Source organism: Lithobates pipiens, unplaced genomic scaffold (genome assembly GCF_037356315.1).
Source record: "Lithobates pipiens isolate NorthernLeopardFrog02 unplaced genomic scaffold, aLitPip1_a1.2 Scaffold_8, whole genome shotgun sequence".
NCBI lineage: Eukaryota > Metazoa > Chordata > Amphibia > Anura > Ranidae > Lithobates > Lithobates pipiens.
In genome coordinates this window covers 453,818,025-453,842,094 of record NW_027507903.1, presented here as the reverse complement: position 1 = coordinate 453,842,094, position 24,070 = coordinate 453,818,025, and the positions used below count along the sequence as shown (strand labels likewise).

The 24,070-nt window shown below is 42.1% G+C and overlaps 1 protein-coding gene across 4 annotated transcripts in view; it reads left to right on the top strand.

Annotated features, from left to right (window-relative positions):
* EBF1 (EBF transcription factor 1) overlaps window positions 1–24,070 on the top strand; it is a 487,852-nt gene that overhangs the window by 445,353 nt on the left and 18,429 nt on the right. For all 4 annotated transcript variants that reach the window (XM_077468416.1, XM_077468414.1, XM_077468417.1 and 1 more), the window contains exon 12: window positions 22,106–22,171. In XM_077468416.1, the coding sequence (XP_077324542.1) occupies window positions 22,106–22,171 (66 nt within the window). The remainder of the gene's footprint in view (window positions 1–22,105; window positions 22,172–24,070) is intronic.

Here is a 24,070-nt window from a genome sequence, read left to right as displayed (position 1 = left end):
AGGCTCGTGAGAGGAGTACTGAGTTGGGGAGCTGTGACATTTATATATTATATTATATATTTAATAAAAGTGGAAAGGTTTTGTTCAAAAATTTCATTAGCATGTTGATGAGTTGGGAATGGAGGAACACAAGGTATACAAATGATAAAATTATTCAACTTTAGTTTTATATAGGACCATATTCAGTGCAAAACACAGGTATTGTATTTACAGAAATGCCACTTGAGCTGTACAGTTGTACTTCACAGGATGCTCTTCAAAGATGATGTGGGCATGGTTCGTGGAAAGCTATTATTCACTATGCCTGGCAAAAACTCAACTTCCCTTTCTCTCCATCAAGGCACTGTACCTTCTGTGGAGTTCCAAACTAGGAGGCAGTGACCAGGCTCACGGAGTGTAGGCAGTTATCAATAGGTGAAGAGCCAAAAGCCTCAAGTTGGTAGGCCACTGAGAAGCAAAAGAAAATGAACCTAGGAGGAGAAGTGCTGCAACTTTTAACATCTGCTGGTGGGGGTATTAACCACATGGCCCTCTTTAAGGAAAAAACACCAGCCAACTATGGCCAACACCCCTGCCTTTATGTTTGGTAACTTTCCAGTCCCCATACCCCTACATATTTAAACTGGATTTCAAGACTATTCCGAAGAATAGTCCTCTGCCCAGAAGGACTGCCAAACCTTAGCTAGTTCTCTAACCAGTGAAAGTTAGGGCCTGTGTCAAAGGACTATTGCTCAAGTTAGAGCTTTTTATTTTCCTCCGTCTGCGTCAGTGCAAGTCAGAATGAGGTCCGCACAATGTCAAATACACCTGGCAGCGCTTTCTGAAACCTCTATATGAAGCCAGATAGGATATTTTCTATAGTATCGATACAGGTCTAGATGGCACCATGTTTGATCCAATTAGTTTGGACAGGAAAAATAAAACATCACAAACTGTAGAGCCTCTTGTACCCAGGACTTTAGAGCAAATGTTAGTTGGGACTTTAAGAGTGGGCAATAGACAGAGTGTGTAATTTTGAAATGAATATCTAAGAGCAAGACACTCTATAGTCTATAGCTTATTCTTTCCTTCAAAAATGATGTTCATCAGGCCTTGCCAAGCCCTCACAGTGTTGGTTGTACTGATGAGGAGCTTGGACTTTGGATATTATTATGCCTGTGAGATTGGGTAGCTGACCTCATGTGAATCAAGCAGTAACAGCTAGCCTAAATCCACCCAGAATCTGACAGGTGCTGAGCCTACTGCTATGCCATCAAGAGAAAAGCCATAACTTGTCTTGAAGCCCCAGTTCCTCATTTACTGGTCAGACAGTTCTACATTAGCTAAGTTATCGAGAGAAGTCTATACTCTTCCACCTACTCATACCGTGGAGTCTTTTGAGACAGACACCTCCGGGGCTCAGTTTAGCTGCTGATCCCTTTCCTTGGCTGGAAGCTGAGCTTTGGCTCATTAGTGTCTCTCCCTGGGGCGGAGAGCTCAGCACCATGGCTATGCTGTGTGATCCATCATTGTAAAGTCATCTGTCCCAGGCAGCTGTGCACAGGCCAGCCGATCGAAGGAACAGCTCTTACAAGTCTATTATTGCAGGCGGGACAGTAATTGAGCAGCAGGGATGGAAGGGAGCAGCTTGCGGAGTAGGACAGACATCGGAACTTGATAATATCACACAGCAAATCATTCATTTCAAAGCTTAGGGTCCAGTCCTGTCCAAATAGCATTCATTGGGTTTCCTTTATACATTTATAGCATATAAAAGGATAGTTAACTCCTTATGTCTTTCCTTATATATAAATCAAGGTGAGGTTACATGTATCACCAACAGGGCTGCCACCTGGGACCGCAGTGCCCCCCAGTGGAATAAGTATGTGCTCTCGCCATTGTTACTGCAAAAGGGGACTGGGGAAGGAAATTCTGAAATATTGCTCAAATGCATAGTATTTGTATATTATAGTAAAACTGTGTTGAGGACTTCACTTTTCAAATATAGGGGTTACTAAAACTGGTGAGTGCAAAATCTGGTGCAGCTCTACCAACCAGCTTCCAGGTTTTTTTTTGTCAAAGCTTAATTGAACAAGTTGACGTTAGAAGCTGATTAGCTACCATGCAAAGCTGCACCAGATTTCACACTCTCCAGTTTTAGTAAATCAACCCCACAATGTTTTAAGGTAGAACAAAAGTAATACGTTTTGTAAATACCATAAGCTATTGTGTTCACTGGATATTGAAGCTATTACTGAGCCCAACGTAAAGATTCAGATTTGGTTTGTTGCCAAAGGTGCCTGTGTATAGCAGTTCTATAAGTCAGACACTGCATTCCATGTGTTTGCAGTTCAGGGTTTTAGGAACAGGGAATCTATTTCCATAACAATGAGGTATGTGAACACTTTTTAGAACACATTTCATGCTTCAGATTCATGAGAAATTTTGCAAAAGTTACTTGTTTCCAAAAAATTAAACACTGCAATTGGTTTAATAAGCACTTGGCAAGAGTGGAAAGAGCCTGTAGTGCTGCCACGAGGCACTGTGAAAGCCCTGATCTAATTGGCTGCAAGAGATCATAAAAAAAAAGTCACAAAAAAATGGAGTAAAAACTTTATAACTTTGGTTTAGTTGCAGTGTTTAGGCAGGATTTAAACTAAAATTATGGAACACCTATGGGCTGTTTATCTGCATCTATTATTGAAAAAATGTAGAACCCTCTTTTTTTGCAAATATGGCAATATAATTATTTTCAGCGTTCCAGAAGTTCCACTTTTTAGGTGTTACTTTTACCTTACATTCTTTTCTAATGATGATTTTCTTTTGTGCAACAAACAGTAGGATATAAGTGTAATTTCTCACACATGCAGTTACAATAATCAATCAGGTAGAGTCAGCCAATAACTCCTTACATACACCCACTCTTTAGAGATTGCCACTGAGTCAGTGATATAGATAAAACATGCACAGCGTGAGTCAGTTGAGGATTCACTGACACATTCATGGAAATCATTATCTGTGCTCTTTCCGTATGCAACACGACTAAAAACACGACAAAAAATTCTTATATGTGGTGAAATGCCAAACATGAATCCTATTTTGGAAAGGTGTAGAAAAGTGTTGCGGTAAGTTAAGCCTATGCTACATGAACCACTTGAGCTCACACAACTGCCAATGTATTGCAATTGGTTGCAGATCTCACTATCCATTATCAAATTATTTTGCTGTTATTGAAGATTGCTGTTTGTGGATAATCATACCATGGTGAAATCCACAACTGTTCCCAGGGTGAGTATTTTCCAAAAAATGTGTTGATTTAACCACCAGTCAGTTCATGTGACTTAAAATCCCACACAGAGGATACTTTTGATTTTATGATCCTACTTCCATGTAAAGAGCCTCTTCTGAGTTGTGAAAACATGTTTGGAATGCCCTAAAACATTACCCATTTATGCCTACAAAGTTCCCTCCCGTTTTTGTTGGCTGTTCGGATGGGTATGTCTTAGCCCTCGTACACACGGTCAGACATTCCGACAACAAAATCCGTTGGATTTTGTCCGACGGATTTTGTCCGAAACTGGTGTTGCATACACATGGCCGGACAAAGTTGTTGGAAAATCCGATCGTTCGTAACGTGATGACGTTATTTAGTTACGACGGGACTACGTTCAAGCTAGTAGCCAATAGTTTTGGTCTAGGAATTTGATCTGGGCATGCGTGGCACTTTGTCCGATTGGAATTCTTTACAAACGATCGGACAAAGTCAGAAAATTTTTATATACAGCTCTCAAACTTTGTTGGTCGGACATTCCGACGGAAAAAGTCAGATGAAGCCCACACATGGTCGGATTATCCGACAACGCGGTCCGATCGGACATTTTCCGTCGGAATGTCCGACCATGTGTACAAGGGCTTAAGAGAACAGGATTTATTTAACATCTATAATTTGTGTACACTATTGTTTTGTTTGTTGGGAGATGATGCGTTACATAAATGCTATTTCTCAGTTGGACTTCTCATTCTTATAAAAACATATAGGTTGGTGTACTTTGTATTGTATGATTTCGCAGAGCCTCTCCAAGTAGTGTATCCCAGCGGTGTGTACTGTAGCTGTCATTACGGGCTCAGGAACTGATACTGTGGTTGTATGACACCTTCTGCTGGGGCTGCACACTCAAGATAATCTACATGTATAGAATAAGCAGTGAAGCCCTGGCTTTTTTCTTGAGCAGGTGAGAGAAATGCAGGAAATTCCTCACTTTCAGTGGACATAATTTGATCAGTTGTCCCTCTAAACCTCACCCTATGTGCTTATTAATGTTGCCCCCAGCTATCAACTACTGCTAAAGTACTATAGACCAGTGAAGGCCTGGCTCGCAGCTTCCGCTCTAATTCATCTTAAATGTTTTCTATCGCGTTAAGGTCAGGACTCTGTGCAGGCTGTGCTGTCTTTATGGACATTACTTTGTGCACTGGTGCGCAGTCATGTTGGAACAGGAAACTTTTCCTTCCAAGTTGGGAGCATGAAATTGTCCAAAATGTTTTGGTATGCTGACACCTTAAGAATTCCCTTCACTGGAACTAAAGGGCCAAGCCCAAGCCCTGAAAAACAACCCCAAATCATAATTCCCCTCTGCCAAATGATTTGGACCCATGCACAAATCAAGTTCCATAAAAACAGGGATGAGCAAGTTTGGGGTAGAGAAACTTGACTGCCCTGCACAGAGTTCTGACCTCAACCCGACAGAACACCTTTGGGAGGAGTTATAGCAGAAACCGCAAGCCAGGCCTTCTCGTCCACATCAGTGCCTTATCTCACAAATGCGCTTCTGAAAGAATGGTCAAACATTCCCATTGACACACTCCTAAACCTTGTGGACAGCCTTCCCAGATAAGTTGAAGCTATTATAGCTGCAAAGGGTGGCAACTCAATATTGAACCCTATGAACTAAGACTGGGATGCCATTAAAGTTCATGTGCGTCCCAAGGTAGTCTCAATACTTTTCGAAAATTAAGTCTATGTTCCAATCTTCTACAATGTCGTTAGATTTACCAAGGACTATGTAGTAGCAAGGCATCCCACCTTCTTTTTTGGACTGTAATTTGCTTTATATTAAGGAGAATGCAACAGGTAGGGTAATGTCGGTACATATATTTTGAGGGGTCTTGTGTAGTACTCCTTAGCTCGAACGGTGCCTGTAAAACTGTTCATCTACTTGTCTCTATCCACAAGCCTATTCCCAACTGTCAGGGTCTCAGCAGACCCTGACACTTAAATCTTCCTCTACCCAAACCCTTACATCTAACCTTTCCTTAAAAATACCTATTAAAATATATGTAAACCCCAACTACTGTATATGCTTCTCTTATTTGCTCCCTTTTTTTCCGCTATACCCTTTTTTCTGCTATACCATGAAAAGAGGTTTTTTTTTCAAATGTGTTCAATAGATATGAGCTAGTGAGCTGTTAACTTTCTGTGAAATCTGCAAAGTTATCTCAAACAGTCGTATCAGCCCTGCATAGGTTACCTATGTTATGAAAAGGGGGACGTGTTTTATAGCCATGTCCTAGGGCAGTGATGGCAAACCTCGGCACCCCAGATGTTTTGGAACTACATTTCCCATGATGATCATGCACTCTTCAGTGCAGTTGACCATCATGGGAAATATAGTTCCAAAACAACTTGAGTGCCAATGTTTGCCATCACTGTCCTAGGGTGACAACTCTGCTCCTCCACACAAACAGTACAGTGAGTGTGATCACCCTAGGATAGGATTTATTTTTACTGCCAGGGTCACCAGGTAATACTAATCGTGGTCTAGCTGAAGAAGTAAAACACCAGGTGGCTGTGCACAGCTCTATAATGGGCATTGGGCATATCTCACTGGTGACTTTAACCACTTTCAGACCGGACCAATTTGCTGGTCAAAGACCAGACCACTTTTTGCGATTCGGCACTGCGTCGCTTTAACTGACAATTGCGCGGTCGTGCGACATGGCTCCCAAACAAAATTGACGTCCTTTTTTTTCCACAAATAGAGCTTTCTTTTGGTGGTATTTGATCACCCCTGCGGTTTTTATTTTTTGCGCTATAAACAAAAATAGAGCGACAATTTTGAAAAAAACGCATTATTTTTTACTTTTTGTTATAATAAATATCCCCCAAAAATATATAAAAAAACATTTTTTTTCCCTCAATTTAGGCCGATACATATTCTTCTACATATTTTTGGTAAAAAAAATCGCAATAAGCGATTATTGATTGGTTTGCGCAAAAGTTATAGCGTTTACAAAATAGGAATAGTTTTATAGCATTTTTATAAATAATTTTTTATTATTTTTTTTTTTACTAGTAATGCGATTTTTATTGTGACTGCGACATTGTCGGGGACCCATCGGACATTTTTGACACATTTTTGGGACCATTGTCATTTATACAGTAATCACTGATATATAAATGCAGTGATTCCTGTGTAAATGACACTGGCAGTGAAAGGGTTAACCAGTGGGTGGCAGTGTAGGGGTTAAGTGTTCCTAGGGGTGTGTTACTAACTGTGGGGGGGTTGGGCTTTCATTTAGTGTACACTGATCTCTGCTCCAATCACATGGAGCAGAGATCAGTGTCACTAGTTGCTAGGCAGAATGGAAAAATGTTGTTTACACGGCATTTCCTCCATTCGGCCGCTCCGTGAGACGATCGCGGGGATGCCCGCGGGTCCCGCGACCGGACTCACGGGGGTCCCGACCAGCGCGGGAGCGCGCCGCCGCCGGCGCGCTCCCGATGGCAGGGCGGCATCGAATATTGGACGTACCTGTACGCCAATATGCCTGCCCGTGCCATTCTGTCAACGTATATTGTCGTGCGCTGGTCGGGAAGTGGTTAAGATGCCTACAGGCTTAGCTCATCAGAACACTTCTTTCGGATGGACTGGCCTTTTGTTTCCCCAGGCTCCTTGTCTGCCTTCCTGTGACTATAATTCTACAGCCGCGTACACATTACCGGACTTTGAGGCAGACTAGGTCCGACGGTCTTCCCGACGGACTTTCCGAATGAACAGACTTGGTCACACACAATCACACCAAAGTTTGATGGATTTAAACGTGATGACGTATGGCCGGACTAGAATAAAGAAGTTCATAGCCAGTAGTCAATAGCTGCCCTAACGTCGGTTTTCGTCGGTCAGACTAGCATACAGACGAGAAAATTTCTCCATAGGAACCAAGTCCAGCGGAGTTCCGGTGGGAAAAATTTGAAACATGTTCTATTTCTAAAGTCCGTCAGATTTTTGGACAGCAAAGGTCCGATGGAGCCCACACACAATCGAATTGTCCGACGGATTCGTTCTGTCGAAACTTTGCTGTTGAAAAGTCCGGTTGTGTGTACGTGGCATAAGTGACTGCACAGTTTACAAAATCTTGTGCAAAATAAATAAGTAAATTGTACATCATCAGCTGTAACATTTTATAATAACTTCAGGGTTCACATTGCTGCTGAGCCAGTATATCTAAGCTTGCCACGAATTATGCCATCTCAGATTGTTTGGAATAATGATTACAATCTATTTTAACTTTGAATATAAATAGTTTTTGATCTCAAGTGCTGATCTCCAGCAAATATGTACTGAAATGCCAAAAGAACATTAGCGTATGGCAAGAATGTAACCTAACTTGTGGAAGTTTAGAAAAAAAAACAGATGCCAGACATCAGATTGCTGCACTCCATTAACTATTTCAGCAACCATACCCCAATCTTCATTAATGGTATACGTCTACCGCAGCAGCAGTGTAAAGATAACATTTGTCTTTTCTAAAGCCCTTAACCTCCCTGGCGGTACGATTATTTCGGATTTTAGGTGCTGAAAGCGGTACAATTATTTTGCATGAAAATTTGGCGTTTTATATTGTAGTCCTGTAATTCTTAGGAATAACTCACTTAAATCTGTCCAAACCAGAGTCTAACAGACATCCCGGGTATGATAAAGTTTGAAAAATGAAATCATAAATTATAATATAATAAATAACTATAAATAATCATACCAAATAATAATATAACAATAATAAAAATTATTCAATGATGTAATCAAATCAAAAACACAGAAATTTACTCAGTTGCAGAATTGTCACTGTCATTACTTTTCAATATTTGATGACGGATCTCCCCACAAATCGCTATCGCTCAATTCTGCGAGTGATTCTAATTTATTATCGCTGTTTTCTAGCTGGTCTAAAATCATTTTTGATGTAAAGGGACAGTTTTGGTTGCTATGGACAATCTCCAGTTTCCAGGCATAAAGAACAGTTTTTATATTATAAAACTGCATGTAGGACACTGGGCAGACCACTAGGGACAAAGGGGATGTGAAATAATTACATACAGCAATGTAATCTGTAAGATTACATTATACTGTATGTATAGTGAGTGTTTCACTTTTTGAATTTGGCGCCGATCTCCGTCCCCGTGCGTCGCAACGCTCGCAGGGAACGGAGATCGGCTCCGTGATGAATCGAGCGGAGGACGAGCCGCTCGTACAGTGCGGGAACATCGCTGTATCCAAGGGAGAAGGTAAGTAAACCTCCTCCTGCATACAGCGATGCGGTCCCGAGTCTGGCTCGGGGTTACCGGTTTCGGTATAAAACTTCCACCTTGAGCCAGACTCGGGAACACCGCCAGGGGGTTTAAGAAAGAAGGAAATATGTGAAGCCCCTGAAATGCATTTGATATACCCTGTTTCCCCAAAAATAAGACCTAGCGTGATTGTCGGTGATGGCTGTAATATAAGTCCTACCCCACAAATAAGCCCTAGTTAAAGTCCTTTTTGGTCTTATTTTCAGGGTGGGGCTTATTTCCGGTGAAACAAGGTAGGGCTTATTTGGGGGGTAGGGCTTATATTGCAGCCATCACCGACAATCACGTTAGGTCTTATTTTCAGGGAAACAGGGTAATTTCCAATTGAAAAGGATTTCTTCATATTTGAGCATTCTGCTAAACGTTTTTTTTGGCACGATGTTGTTCTTTGAACTGCACGTTCTGCCCAAGGTCTCTCAGGGTTAGTGGTTAGCTGTGGTTCAGGAACAGTCTACAGTATATACCAACCTATGTATCATTTCTATTTTACAATTTCATCCAGTATAAAAAAACCTAGAGAAGAAGGTAAAATTCCATACCACTTTTAACCCAACTGGTCTGGTCAGTTCTCAAAATTGAGGACATTTCCTGGTCTTCAGAAGCTGAGATTTTTCCTGATACAGGTTTAAAACCATGGTATACTTTAGTTTTAGGCATGGAAGGAATAATGAAATGAAAATGATAATTAAATGAAAAAAAATGAAACAAAGTAAAGCCAATCACCAAATCAGCTTTAATATGCTAACATCATTTTAAAAGCTGTTTTCCATGCTCATTGTTCAGGCACCACCTTCCATTACAGGGTGGCAACAATTTGTTCTGGCGTCCCAATTGTGCTCCTGCGTTGTCACAATGTCACACACTCTTCCAGTGCAGACACATATTGCACAGGATTTCTCCATTGTTATCATCTTAAAAAATACAGTTTTTTTGTATGATACATAGTGCTTTATCAAACTAAATTTCGATCAGCTAAAGTTTTCATCTACTTTAACAAAAAGTCCCTTTATCCAAATATCACACCCACATTTTCTACATACTTAGGTTTTACTTTTTGTTTCACAAATGAACATTTTAGTTGAACCTTATCTCAATAAATGAATTTATCTTTATACTTAGTCATTATTTACTCCACATCCCCTTTAACCATATTTTGAAGTTTCATAACACCACTTCTAGCCGTGATGTAAAACAGCTGTGTTTATTGTATTCTGTGAGCTGATGGAAAGAGGCAAGGGAAAAAAATAAAAACACTTTATTTATTACTTTTGCCTGTTGGGTGGGAGCGAGAGCATATGCAGTAAGATGCATTGTATTTATACGTTCTCACGTTCCTGAAAAGCAGTGCAAATAAAAAGCAGCCATTAACCATCTAAGCGGCAGACCAAAAAAAAGAAACGACCCAGAGCTCCCAAATAGATTCAGCGCATTTTCTAGAACTTTCTATAGCAGTAAATAAATAGTAATGGGTCTTATGTCCCTTCCAGCATCATACTGACTAAACGACTTGGTAGGGAAATCACCTTTGGTAATTGTAAGGTCAACGCACGGCATCCAATCCTTCATCTTCTCTCCAAATGCAAAGGCGCTATAAATATTACGACTCCCTTTTAAACATGAAATTGCTCTGGCAATGTTGCCCTTTCCATTCACTAACATAATGTCATAAAATATACATTTCGAGGTAAATATGCAGCAACGGTTGGGGCGGGCCTCCTGGTCCGCCAGTAAATGAGAGGTTAACTGTAGAGTGCCAATCCCATTATTGAGAGAATTTAGCACCTTGGACAGCTCTGTAAAAATCTTTATTGCTTTTCTGACCCAGTCGGCATGTTTTGCCCGTGCAAACCTCACCTCCTTCCTCTGATTGAAAGGCAATATATTAGATTCTGAACACAAACATGCCTGAGGCTTGATCCCCTACCGGGAGTGCAGTGACACGGAGGGACTGTAATTTTCTGGTCACTCTACTCCGGGGCACCAAGCCAAGCGTCCCTGGTTAACTTTACAAAACTACGCCATGTTCCAGACTCTCTTTCTCAGAGTTAAAGGGGAACTCTTAAAAATGGTCTCCATTTCTTTGTTCAGGGTTCTTCTTGTTTCAGCTTCCTCCCTCATCTCAAAACTTACCAGAAAGATAAATTCTCAAATTTAAACCCAATCACTAAAATCTCATCTAGGCTTTAACACACTTAAGTAATTTTATATAATGTATAATATATATAATATAATTACAACCTGGTGCTCTTTTCCATACAAGGCCTTCATGCCCTCCCATAAAAATAATAATAAAAAAATAAATGTATGTATACTGTATATATAGAGATTTTGTGGAGTACCTTTAGAGTACCTTTTATCAAGTCCAGACCAGTCATGGATGTATGTTTTCATTAATTAAATGTTCATGTTAAAAAAAAACAGGGGCATTTTCTGAAAGCAGTGGGCCTGTGTGCAGGATCATAAGTTGGGCCCCCGCAGCTGAGAAAAAGTGCGGCACTCTGCTCACATAGTTACCCTTGCAGGGGGGTTTCAACATCACCACAATTTAACATATAGTATGAAGTGCCTCCTGGCTATTCAGAGTTTGTAGTCCCTGAGTTTATCTCTGCACAGACTGACCACACTGTCTCAGTCAGCTTTCTGATAAACAAGACATTCACCTGGACTGCACAGGTTCCTGCCTAATGACAAACCGTCTTTCAATACTCCTCAGACAACAGTATGGTCAGATGGCGTCTCCTCGGACATTCTCCCAGTATCTGCTCTCACACATTTGCTGCTCCTGCAACAGCCTGTCTCAGGCTGTTGCAGGAGCAGCAAATGTGTTGGGGAAAGGGGCCCCAAATCACGGCCAGCCCATTGATTAAAAAGGCAATGATTACGACATTCTGGAGCCTCTCACACACCTTTTTCAAGTGTCTTCTGGCCAGTCCATTGATGTCATGGATCCTTTCTCCTCTCCTGAGGCAGTGGTCAGTTCAGCCAAGGCTGCTTTGATGAAGCTTCCTCCCAACAAGGTTCTATGACAGCTGGGGCTCAGAAGGGGTGAATTAAATGAGTCTGGGTGACCGACAAATCAAATGGCAAATCATATTATTATTTTTAATAGGCAACTTATTTTATTTTCTTTGATTTAGCTGGAGTTCTGCTTAAAAATCTTTTGCAGTTCTCCTTTAAAGTAGAGTTGCATGCTTCACAAGTGTTCTACATTACTCATAGCCGCAAGCTTGCTCTATGTACGTATCATCATGGTACTGCTTTTCTCTGATTGGTCATGGGAAAACATGGCTGCTGAAGTTTTTCTTCCTTATGCCCTCTATTGCCAAGCCTGTAGTTGGGCAGTGAGGGAGCAGCAGCACATTGATTAGATCTTTTTTGTGCTCTATGATCCTTGTCCAGTGTTAAGATAACAAACATTGTGTAATGTAGTAGAGCTATGACTAAAGCCTGGTACTCGTTTTTATGTCATACAACATGCTGAAAAAAATACAAATATCTGTACTTACACAAGTAATGTTAGTACAGCAATCTCCCCCGCTGTGCTATTGTGTTCTGACAGGGGGACCCCCCAACCCCCCCCCACCAGAAAACATCGGTCAGTGCTTGCTCGCAGCCATTGGCTGCGAGCACTGATCGGATGCCGGTTGGCTGCTGATTTTCAAACATTTTCGTTTGACAGAAGATGGTTGTGTGTACTCAGCTGGTTTTTAAGAATTAATTCGACAGAACCCGGTCGTGAAATCAGCTTCTGACGGATAGACAGCTGCACACACAGACCGAAAGTCAGACGCTTTCTACAGTAATGGCTGATTTGTCTGATAATCGGCCTGTGTGTACCTGACATTACTCACAGTGTTGACCCCCCACTCCCAGTGTAATTGTTGCTGTGCGCATGAGATTATAGGAGACCATCTGGAGTACCACTTTAATTGGAAAAAAACTTGCCGTATGAATTTTTTTACTGATAACATCAATCTCTTAAAATTTCAACAACTTTCAACTGAATTTACCAGAGTCTGATCCCTCGCTTCGTTGTCATCATGACTCTACCTTGGTTCCCCAGGCTGGATAAATCATACCGATAAAACAATAAAGCTATAGATCAAAAACACGCAGCCTAAACAGGACCATTCCTATTATGTTTCTGGAATGTTTGCATTACGTGTTGTTAATTAAAAAATAATTTAAATTAGCTCACCCGCATTACAAATTTGTACGGCTTATTTTACGACCCCCGTAGCAAACTCGGGTTTCCTTTGATGTGAATTTGGTCCCTCTGCCAGTAACTGAGAAAACATTGAATACAGACAAAACCACTCAGGTGTGTCTGCATAAACGAGGACCTGTCTTGTAGTGCTAGTTTTATAACGGGTTAAAAAGGGAGATCACCCTGGGTCCTCTGCCACAAGGGTTCACATGCTATTCAAGAATATAGTTAAAAAATGGGTTTCTTTTCAGAAAATGTATCTTGGGAAGCAATATTTTGCCAGCGATCACTTGTAAAAGTTTTTATTCTGGTATATTTTATCAAGTTTTAATTAATTTTGGTGGCTCGAGGGAACCACACATAGGGCACTTATGCCCTGTGGTGAGGAGCCTATGCATGTGTCCATGAAAGCAAAACCTCATAATGACGTTGTGTCACACTTTTTTAAAATGTGTGACTTTCACTGGAAAAGTAAAGTAACACCATAAAATTTTGATTAGTTAGAAAATAAAAAGTTGATTATCAAGAAAATTTTGTGTAGAGGTAGGTCTAGCAAGACCAACCTCTATATTTTGTTTTGTATATTTATGTGGACAGTTGATATAGATTCATAGGTTGCAGTATTGACAGCATGTACTTACATGTATACACTTCAGATATATAACGAATTTAATCTTAGTACCAATGATATGCAATAAATGGACTTTGATATAAAAAAATGGTGATTTGATATTTATTAAATTGTTGTGTATGAGAGGCTTACTGAACTACAAGTCTAAATCCAGCCCTTGCCGCACACACACCAAGCAATCTAAAAGATAGATGGGAACCCAAAATCGGCTGCACATCATTGCTCAGGACTGATCCACCATGAGACATGCCTACATAATATGCAACACACTCTGCGCTCTTACCTCACACCCTATCTGTAGCAGCTTTCCGTAGACGTTATTTCACCATGCCTGTAATTTGTGTGGGCTCAGTTCTTGTAGTTTTCACCAGGGAAACATGTGAAAGGGTGACAGCACAGGGTCAAAATTGGGGGACAGTTGTTACCCTATAGCAGAAAGTATCCGAACAGGGTCCTTCATGGCAGTATCCCCAAATATTTTTTAATGAAAGCCGCAGATTTAAAAAGGCTAAACACTTCTTTTGAACATAAACATGTTAAAGAAGAATTACAGGCATGGTATATACAGCGTGGACCAATGTAACTATATATATATATATATATATATATATATATATATATATACCATACCTGGCCTATTTCCCCAGGAAGCTAGAAATCAGTGTAGACACCGCTATTCTGGTGATCTCCACTTCCTTCCATGTGCTGTGCGGAACAGCCAGCTTGATGCGCTTTGAACACAGGCGGGCAGGAGCACCATTCAGAAAACACTTTGCATCTTCTGAATGAATGCAGATCATTCTCTGATTGGATGAGGTTGAGTGACATCATGCTTTCCACCTTGTTCAATCAAAGAATGATTTACATTCATTCAGGAAAATACTAAGGATTCTCTGAATGGAAAAAAGGAGAACCGCTGGTACATTAAAAGAGGGCACCTTCGAGTTAGAGGCTATAGATGATTCCAGCCATGGATTCCACATTTTCTGAAGTTTTTTGGGGCATGCTCTGCCTTCACATATTATGAATTGAGATCATATGAGATTTTAGTGATTGGTTTTAGATCTGCCTTATACAGACTGATGACTTTTTCACCACCGTTTTCCTACCTCTGCAAAATATCCAAAGAATAATTTAAAGACTGGATGAACCATTTAGTGCAAAATAAACATTTCTGACAGTTAAAAAGCACCTATAAGCACAATTAAAGAAAGACAGCAGAATTTGGTTCTAATAGAGGGACCGCTACTCCTAAAGCAGGACAGTTGGGAGATATGGTGACCTGTCTCTCTCCTGACTGCATGCAAACTGGCCAACAGACTTATAGGATATTTGTCTCTTTTTTGTTTCAGAAGGGTTACATTTTGGGCTACAGTTAAAAGCTACAAAAGCACCCAGACCAAATGCGCCCCCCCCTCTTCCAGTTAGACACCCCTCCTGGGCTGGTTCCCCTGACTTTCCAGGCACTTCATCTTCATACGGTGCAGAATTTTAAATTGAAGAAATGCTAATGCGCATGTAAAAGCGTGTCATCTGAGAGTTTGCAAGAGGTTTATGGTGACAGCAAAATGAATGCAATTAGATCTCATTTTTCTGATGAGAAACTGCAAGAAAATTAATAATACCAATTTGCTTTTTGGGGAAAGGCACTCATTTTTTTTCCCTTCCTTTCTCACTAAACTTTTTTTGATAGCTCAAATGCCAGGTGATTTGCTTGTCCGAATTAAAACTCTTCAATGGCCTGTGACGACAGGGATGTTTATATCTACTAATAAACCCTGCTAACTTTTGTCTCCGTTTTCTAACCTGGAAGGGCTAATTATATGCACATTAGCAGATGGACTAAGCCAATCAGATGAAATAATTTGTAGGCAAGGCCAGCCCTGCTTTCAGGCTATTGGTTATCAGTGGGAATTGTAGTGTCTGCCCCAACCACTGACAACTAAACTACATACCCTCACTTTCTATTGGCAGCATAGTAATGTGCAAATAATATGGACACACGGGACTAAAGCAGGCCTTAATGGTAAAATGATGGTATATTTTTCAGTAAGAACATATATTGGAGTTGATTTACTAAAGGCAAATTCACTTTGCACTACAAGTGCACTTGGAGGTGCAGTCACTGTAGATCTGAGGGGAAGGTCTTTGAAATGAGGGCAAGCTATGCTGATTTTAGCATCCAATCATGTTCAAACAAAAATGCTGATTTTTATTTTCCTTGCATGTCCCCATCAGATCTACAGCAACTGCACTTTCAAGTGCACTTCCAAGTGCACTTGCAGTGCACTTGTAGTGCAAAGTGGATTTGCCTTTAGTAAATAAACCCCATTGAGTCATTATTACAGTATTCACCATTGAGTGCTCTTCCATTTTTTGGTATTGTATTCAATGTAGAGATTTGTAGAATTGGCACTACATGGAGCTCTTGGTCCTATAACTCTGTTTGAGGCTTAACAACTGTTGAGCTACAACCATACCAGGAGTGTATTGTTCATAATGAACTGGGAGAGCCATAGGAATGTATTTACTAAATGCAACCAGGCTGTTCTCTTTGCAAGGGAAGTTGTATTTTTCCAGGCAATATGCCCAAAAGCTTAATGAATGTGAAGTTTTACTGTTTTACTGTGTAAAGATTACCCAATCACATTCATGGGGAAAAAAATGATTTTTGATCACATTTGACTGGATGATGGAAGTCAGCAGAACTTCACCTCATTTACTAAGCACCTCTGGCACAAAATTCTCTTGCAAAGTAAACAGCCTATTTGTCTTTAGTAGATCATCCCCATAGACTTTCATTGTGAGAAAGAGAAGAAAGCACTCAAGGGTGCAAGAAGGTTAGAATTACAAATACAATTGTCTTCATTTACATATATCTAATTGTAAGTTACACGCACAAGATATTTGATGAGATTATTTGCATCAAGAATAGTTCTTTGGAATGTTTTCAAAGACATTGACAAAAATATACATTTTCTTTAAATGTTATTCACTTTAAATTAAATGTATAAAATTATGCATTCCCTTTGACACTGGAAGACACAAGTACCAGGATGAGACCTATTATAATCAACGCAGGCTGAGACTTTATTTGTACTTTTAAAATTTGGTGGCCACATGCTTCTCCAAGACGCTTGAATGAAGTATGACCATTATTATTTAAATGTATAGATCAGGGGTGTCCAAACTTTTTTCAAAGTGGGCCGGATTTGATGAAGTGAACATGCCTGAGGGCCGACCATTTTGCCTGACATTCTTTGAACCATTGAAAATTCGGTCTAAGTGTGTCCATCCGAGCACTAATACACAGCCCAACAAGAATTCTCTTGCCTTTGTCGCGCTCGTTCCCAACACACAGACGAATGCTCTGCACTTTAGGGGGCACCGTTAATTCTTAATGGTACCCCACACATTGGAAAATGTAGGGTGCTTTTGGTACAGTGCAATAAAAAAAAATAAAAAATAAAAACACACACAGACACATGTGCGCACACACACATACAGACACATGTGCACACACACACACATACAGACACATGTGCACACACACACACACACACACACACAGACACACGTGCACACACACACACACACACAGACACACAGACACACACAGACACATGTGCACACACACACACAGACACATGTGCACACACACACACAGACACATGTGCACACACACACACACACATACAGACACATGTGCACACACACACACATACAGACACATGTGCACACACACACACATACAGACACATGTGCACACACACACACATACAGACACATGTGCACACACACATACAGACACATGTGCACACACACACACATACAGACACATGTGCACACACACACACACATACAGACACATGTGCTCACACACACACATACAGACACATGTGCTCACACACACACATACAGACACATGTGCTCACACACACACATACAGACACATGTGCACACGCACACACATACAGACACATGTGCACACGCACACACATACAGACACATGTGCACACGCACACACATACAGACACATGTGCACACGCACACACATACAGACACATGTGCACACACACACACACATACAGACACATGTGCTCACACACACACATACAGGCACATGTGCACACACACACACACATACAGGCACATGTGCACACACACACACACACACACACACACACATACAGACACATGTGCACATACACATACAGACACATGTGCACACACACACATACAGACACATGTGCACACACACACATACAGACACATGTGCACACACACACATACAGACACATGTGCACACACACATGTGCACACACACATACAGACACATGTGCACACACACACACATACAGACACATGTGCGCACACACACACACACACACACACACACATACAGACACATGTACACACACACACACATACAGACACATGTGCACACACACACATACAGACACATGTGCACACACACACATACAGACACATGTGCACACACACACATACAGACACATGTGCACACACACACATACAGACACATGTGCACACACACACACACATACAGACACATGTGCACACACACACACACATACAGACACATGTGCACACACACACACACATACAGACACATGTGCGCACACACACACACATACAGACACATGTGCACACACACACACATACAGACACATGTGCACACACACACACATACAGACACATGTGCACACACACACACACACATACAGACACATGTGCTCACACACACACATACAGACACATGTGCACACACACACACACACACACACACATACAGACACATGTGCACACACACACACACAGACACATGTGCATACGCACACACATACAGACACATGTGCACACACACACATACAGACACATGTGCACACGCACACACATACAGACACATGTGCACACGCACACACATACAGACACATGTGCACACGCACACACATACAGACACATGTGCACACGCACACACACACACACACACACATACAGACAGACATGTGCACACACACACACACACACACATGTGCGCACACACACACATACAGACACATGTGCTCACACACACACACATACAGACACATGTGCTCACACACACACACACACATACAGGCACATGTGCTCACACACACACACATACAGACACATGTGCACACACACACACACACACACACACACAGACACATGTGCACACCACACACATACAGACACATGTGCACACACACACACACACACACACACACAGACACATGTGCACACGCACACACATACAGACACATGTGCACACACACACACATACAGACACATGTGCACACACACACACATACAGACACATGTGCACACACACACACATACAGACACATGTGCACACACACACACATACAGACACATGTGCACACGCACACACATACAGACACATGTGCACACGCACACACATACAGACACATGTGCACACACACACACACACAGACACATGTGCACACACACACATACAGACACATGTGCTCACACACACATACAGACACATGTGCTCACACACACACATACAGACACATGTGCACACACACACATACAGACACATGTGCACACACACACACATACAGACACATGTGCACACACACACACATACAGACACATGTGCACACACACACACATACAGACACATGTGCACACACACACACATACAGACACATGTGCACACACACACACATACAGACACATGTGCACACACACACACACACACATACAGACACATGTGTGCACACACACACACACACACACACACACACACACATACAGACACATGTGCTCACACACACACATACAGACACATGTGCGCACACACACATACAGACACATGTGCACACACACACACATACAGACACATGTGTGCACACACACATACAGACACATGTGCACACACACACACACATACAGACACATGTGCACACACACACACATACAGACACATGTGTGCACACACACATACAGACACATGTGTGCACACACACACATACAGACACATGTGTGCACACACACACACACACACACACACACACACACACACAGACACACGTGCACACACACATACAGACACATGTGCACACACACACACACACACACACACGTACATACACACACACACACAGACACATGTGCACACACACACACAGACACATGTGCACACACACACACACATACAGACACATGTGCGCACACACACATACAGACACATGTGCGCACACACACATACAGACACATGTGCACACACACACACATACAGACACATGTGCACACACACACACATACAGACACATGTGCACACACATACAGACACATGTGCACACACATACAGACACATGTGCACACACACACACACATACAGACACATGTGCACACACACACACACATACAGACACATGTGCACACACACACACATACAGACACATGTGCACACACACACACATACAGACACATGTGCACACACACACACACACATACAGACACATGTGCACACACACACACATACAGACACATGTGCTCACACACACACATACAGACACATGTGCTCACACACACACATACAGACACATGTGCTCACGCACACACATACAGACACATGTGCACACGCACACACATACAGACACATGTGCACACGCACACACATACAGACACATGTGCACACGCACACACATACAGACACATGTGCACACGCACACACATACAGACACATGTGCACACACACACATACAGACACATGTGCTCACACACACATACAGACACATGTGCTCACACACACACATACAGGCACATGTGCACACACACACACACACACAGACACATGTGCACATACAGACACATGTGCACACACACACATACAGACACACGTGCACACACACATACAGACACACGTGCACACACACATACAGACACACGTGCACACACACATACAGACACACGTGCACACACACATACAGACACATGTGCGCACACACACACACACACATACAGACACATGTGCACACACACACATACAGACACATGTGCACACACACACACATACAGACACATGTGCACACACACACATACAGACACATGTGCACACACACACATACAGACACATGTGCACACACACACATACAGACACATGTGCACACACACACACATACAGACACATGTGCACACGCACACACATACAGACACATGTGCACACGCACACACATACAGACACATGTGCACACACACACACACACACACACACACACACATACAGACACATGTGCACACACACACACACACACACACAGACACATGTGCATACGCACACACATACAGACACATGTGCACACACACACACACACACAGACACATGTGCACACGCACACACATACAGACACATGTGCACACGCACACACATACAGACAGACACATGTGCACACACACACACACACGTGCGCACACACACACATACAGACACATGTGCTCACACACACACATACAGACACATGTGCTCACACACACACATACAGACACATGTGCTCACACACATACAGGCACATGTGCTCACACACACACACATACAGACACATGTGCACACACACACACACACACAGACACATGTGCACACCACACACATACAGACACATGTGCACACACACACACACACACACACAGACACATGTGCACACGCACACACATACAGACACATGTGCACACGCACACACATACAGACACATGTGCACACACACACACACATACAGACACATGTGCACACACACACACACATACAGACACATGTGCACACACACACACACATACAGACACATGTGCACACACACACACACATACAGACACATGTGCACACACACACACACATACAGACACATGTGCACACGCACATACAGACACATGTGCACACGCACATACAGACACATGTGCACACGCACACACATACAGACACATGTGCACACGCACACACACACAGACACATGTGCACACACACACACAGACACATGTGCACACACACACACACATACAGACACATGTGCACACACACACATACAGACACATGTGCTCACACACACATACAGACACATGTGCTCACACACACATACAGACACATGTGCTCACACACACACACATACAGACACACACACACACATACAGACACATGTGCTCACACACACACATACAGGCACATGTGCTCACACACACACATACAGACACATGTGCACACACACACACACACACACACACACACATACAGACACATGTGCACACACACACATACAGATGTGCACACACACAGACATGAATAAAGGCCTTTTTAACACGAATCTAGCTTGTAGTACAGTACCTTTTGCAGCTTCCTCATTCAGCCGGGTACTGCACTGTAGGGGGAAGCAGAGAGCACAGCACAATCCTCTGCACTTTACTTTCACTTTTGAAGCTCACGGAGCTTCTCACAGTGCCGGGGATCGGCTGATCTGACAGCCCTGATCCCGCAGCACAATAAATTGAGAAAGAGCAGGCGGGCCGTTCAAAACCGGACCGCGGGCCGCAACTGGCCCGCGGGCTGGACTTTGGACATGCCTGGTATAGATAAATGTTTATCTTTATTTGTATTTTCTTGTAGGAGGTCATTCTGAAGAGAGCAGCAGATTTGGTCGAGGCACTGTACGGAATGCCACACAATAATCAGGTAACATAACATTAAAGTGATATTAAAGTCTTTTTTTTTTTTTTTATAATTTAAAAATAACAAATTATATTTACCTGCACTGTGTAGTGGTTTTGCACAAAAAAAAAAAAAACAGATTCTACTCTTCTCGGATGCCTCGCCAGCGCTCGTGGCCCCTTCCTCCTGTTGAGTGCCCCTACAGCAAGTAGCTTGCTATGGGGGCACCTGAGCCGGGCCATTACTCTGTGTGTCCATTCAGACGCAGAGCCGTGGCTCGACCCCACTCCCCCATACCCCCCCTCCTCACTGACTTTGTTTGACAGCAGAAGGAGCCAATGGAAAAATTGGTGCTGCCCACACACTAAAATGCAGGATTTAGTATGCGTGTGAACAAATCCTTTAAGGCCCCCTCTAATCTCAATTTTGTAGGCAATTCTGCCATCATCCTTAAAGCCTAAGTTTACTCAAATCAAAAAAGAAAATAATAGAATCAGCACAAAGGACATCACTTATGATCAATGCCATGTGTCTCTTGTGCTGCTGTCTCCTCCTTTAGTCAAAATCTTCCCTCTTACCCCCCCCCCCCCCCACCCCCTTTCAATCATTGGATTGTCTACCATTTATAGATCCTGTTTCATTCATAGAAGCTGTTGTATGGCTGCTATGAATCAGGTAATGGGATACAAAAAGTGGGCATAGTCGGACGCCTTTGATGGGAAGTAAATTTTTCTTGTGTTTTTTTGTTTTGAGTAAACTTAGGTTTTAAAGTTACAACAACACACGCGAATAGGAACTCAATGTAGCTGAACAATCTCAATATATGGATCATTTTCACCAAGGTCTACCATGTGTATGTAATACTCTTGGTGGGACAAAGACTGAAAGCTAGTCAGGTACAGGAACTGATGTAAACAACATCAATCTGTGTAAAATATCAGTGGCAGACTGCAGAAATGGAAACCGTGAAAGATCCTTCAAAGAATGTGCATCCGGCTCCACACCCAAGTGAGTAAGTAGCCTGCTTACCAGCTATCCGTGACCACTAAAACAATAGTCTCACCCACCACAGGGAAATTGGTCTGCCCGGGACCCTTAATGGTATCTGGAACCACAGCTAGGCTGATAACGCTCAAAAGATATTAAAGAAAATGCTTCCATAGTGCAGTACTTTATAAAAAATGTATTCAATATAATAAGTGGATTGCACTTACAAGTTGTAAAACGTTCACAAGCGATACAGCAATGTGTCTCATAATGAAGACTACGGCCTCCTCACAGTCTTCTCTTCACTTCCTGTTTCATTTGCCCATCAACCTGCTGAGAGGAAAAGCATGATGACATCACCATCGTAGGGTGGAGCCTACAACGGTGACGTCATCACACTTTTCATTATGAGACACATTGCTGTATTGCTTGTGAACGTTTTACATCTTGTAAGTGCAATCCACTTATTATATGAATTTCATTTTTTATAAAGTACTGCACTATGGAAGCATTTTCTATTATATCTTTTGAGTGTTATCGGCCTAGCTGTGGTTCCAGACACCATTAACCCTTTGACATTCTGCTCCACCGTTTGGTAGAGCACATTTTGAGTCACGTTAATTCATTGAAAAATGTGGACTTTAAAGGGTTAAGGGTCCCAGGGAGACCAATTCCCTGTCCTGGGTGAGACTACTGTTTTAGTGGTCACGGATAGCTGGTAAGCAGGCTACATACTCACTTGGGTGTGGAGCTGGATCCACATTATTTTGAAGAATCTTTCACGGTTTCCATTTTTGCAATCTGCCACTAATATTTTACACGGATTGATGTTTTTATCCATGGACTGAAATTTTCACTGGGACTTTGCTTTAGTTTTTCTTTTTCATTTTAGTTTTTCTTTTTCATTTCAAAATTTGAAAATTTTGCAATGTTGTA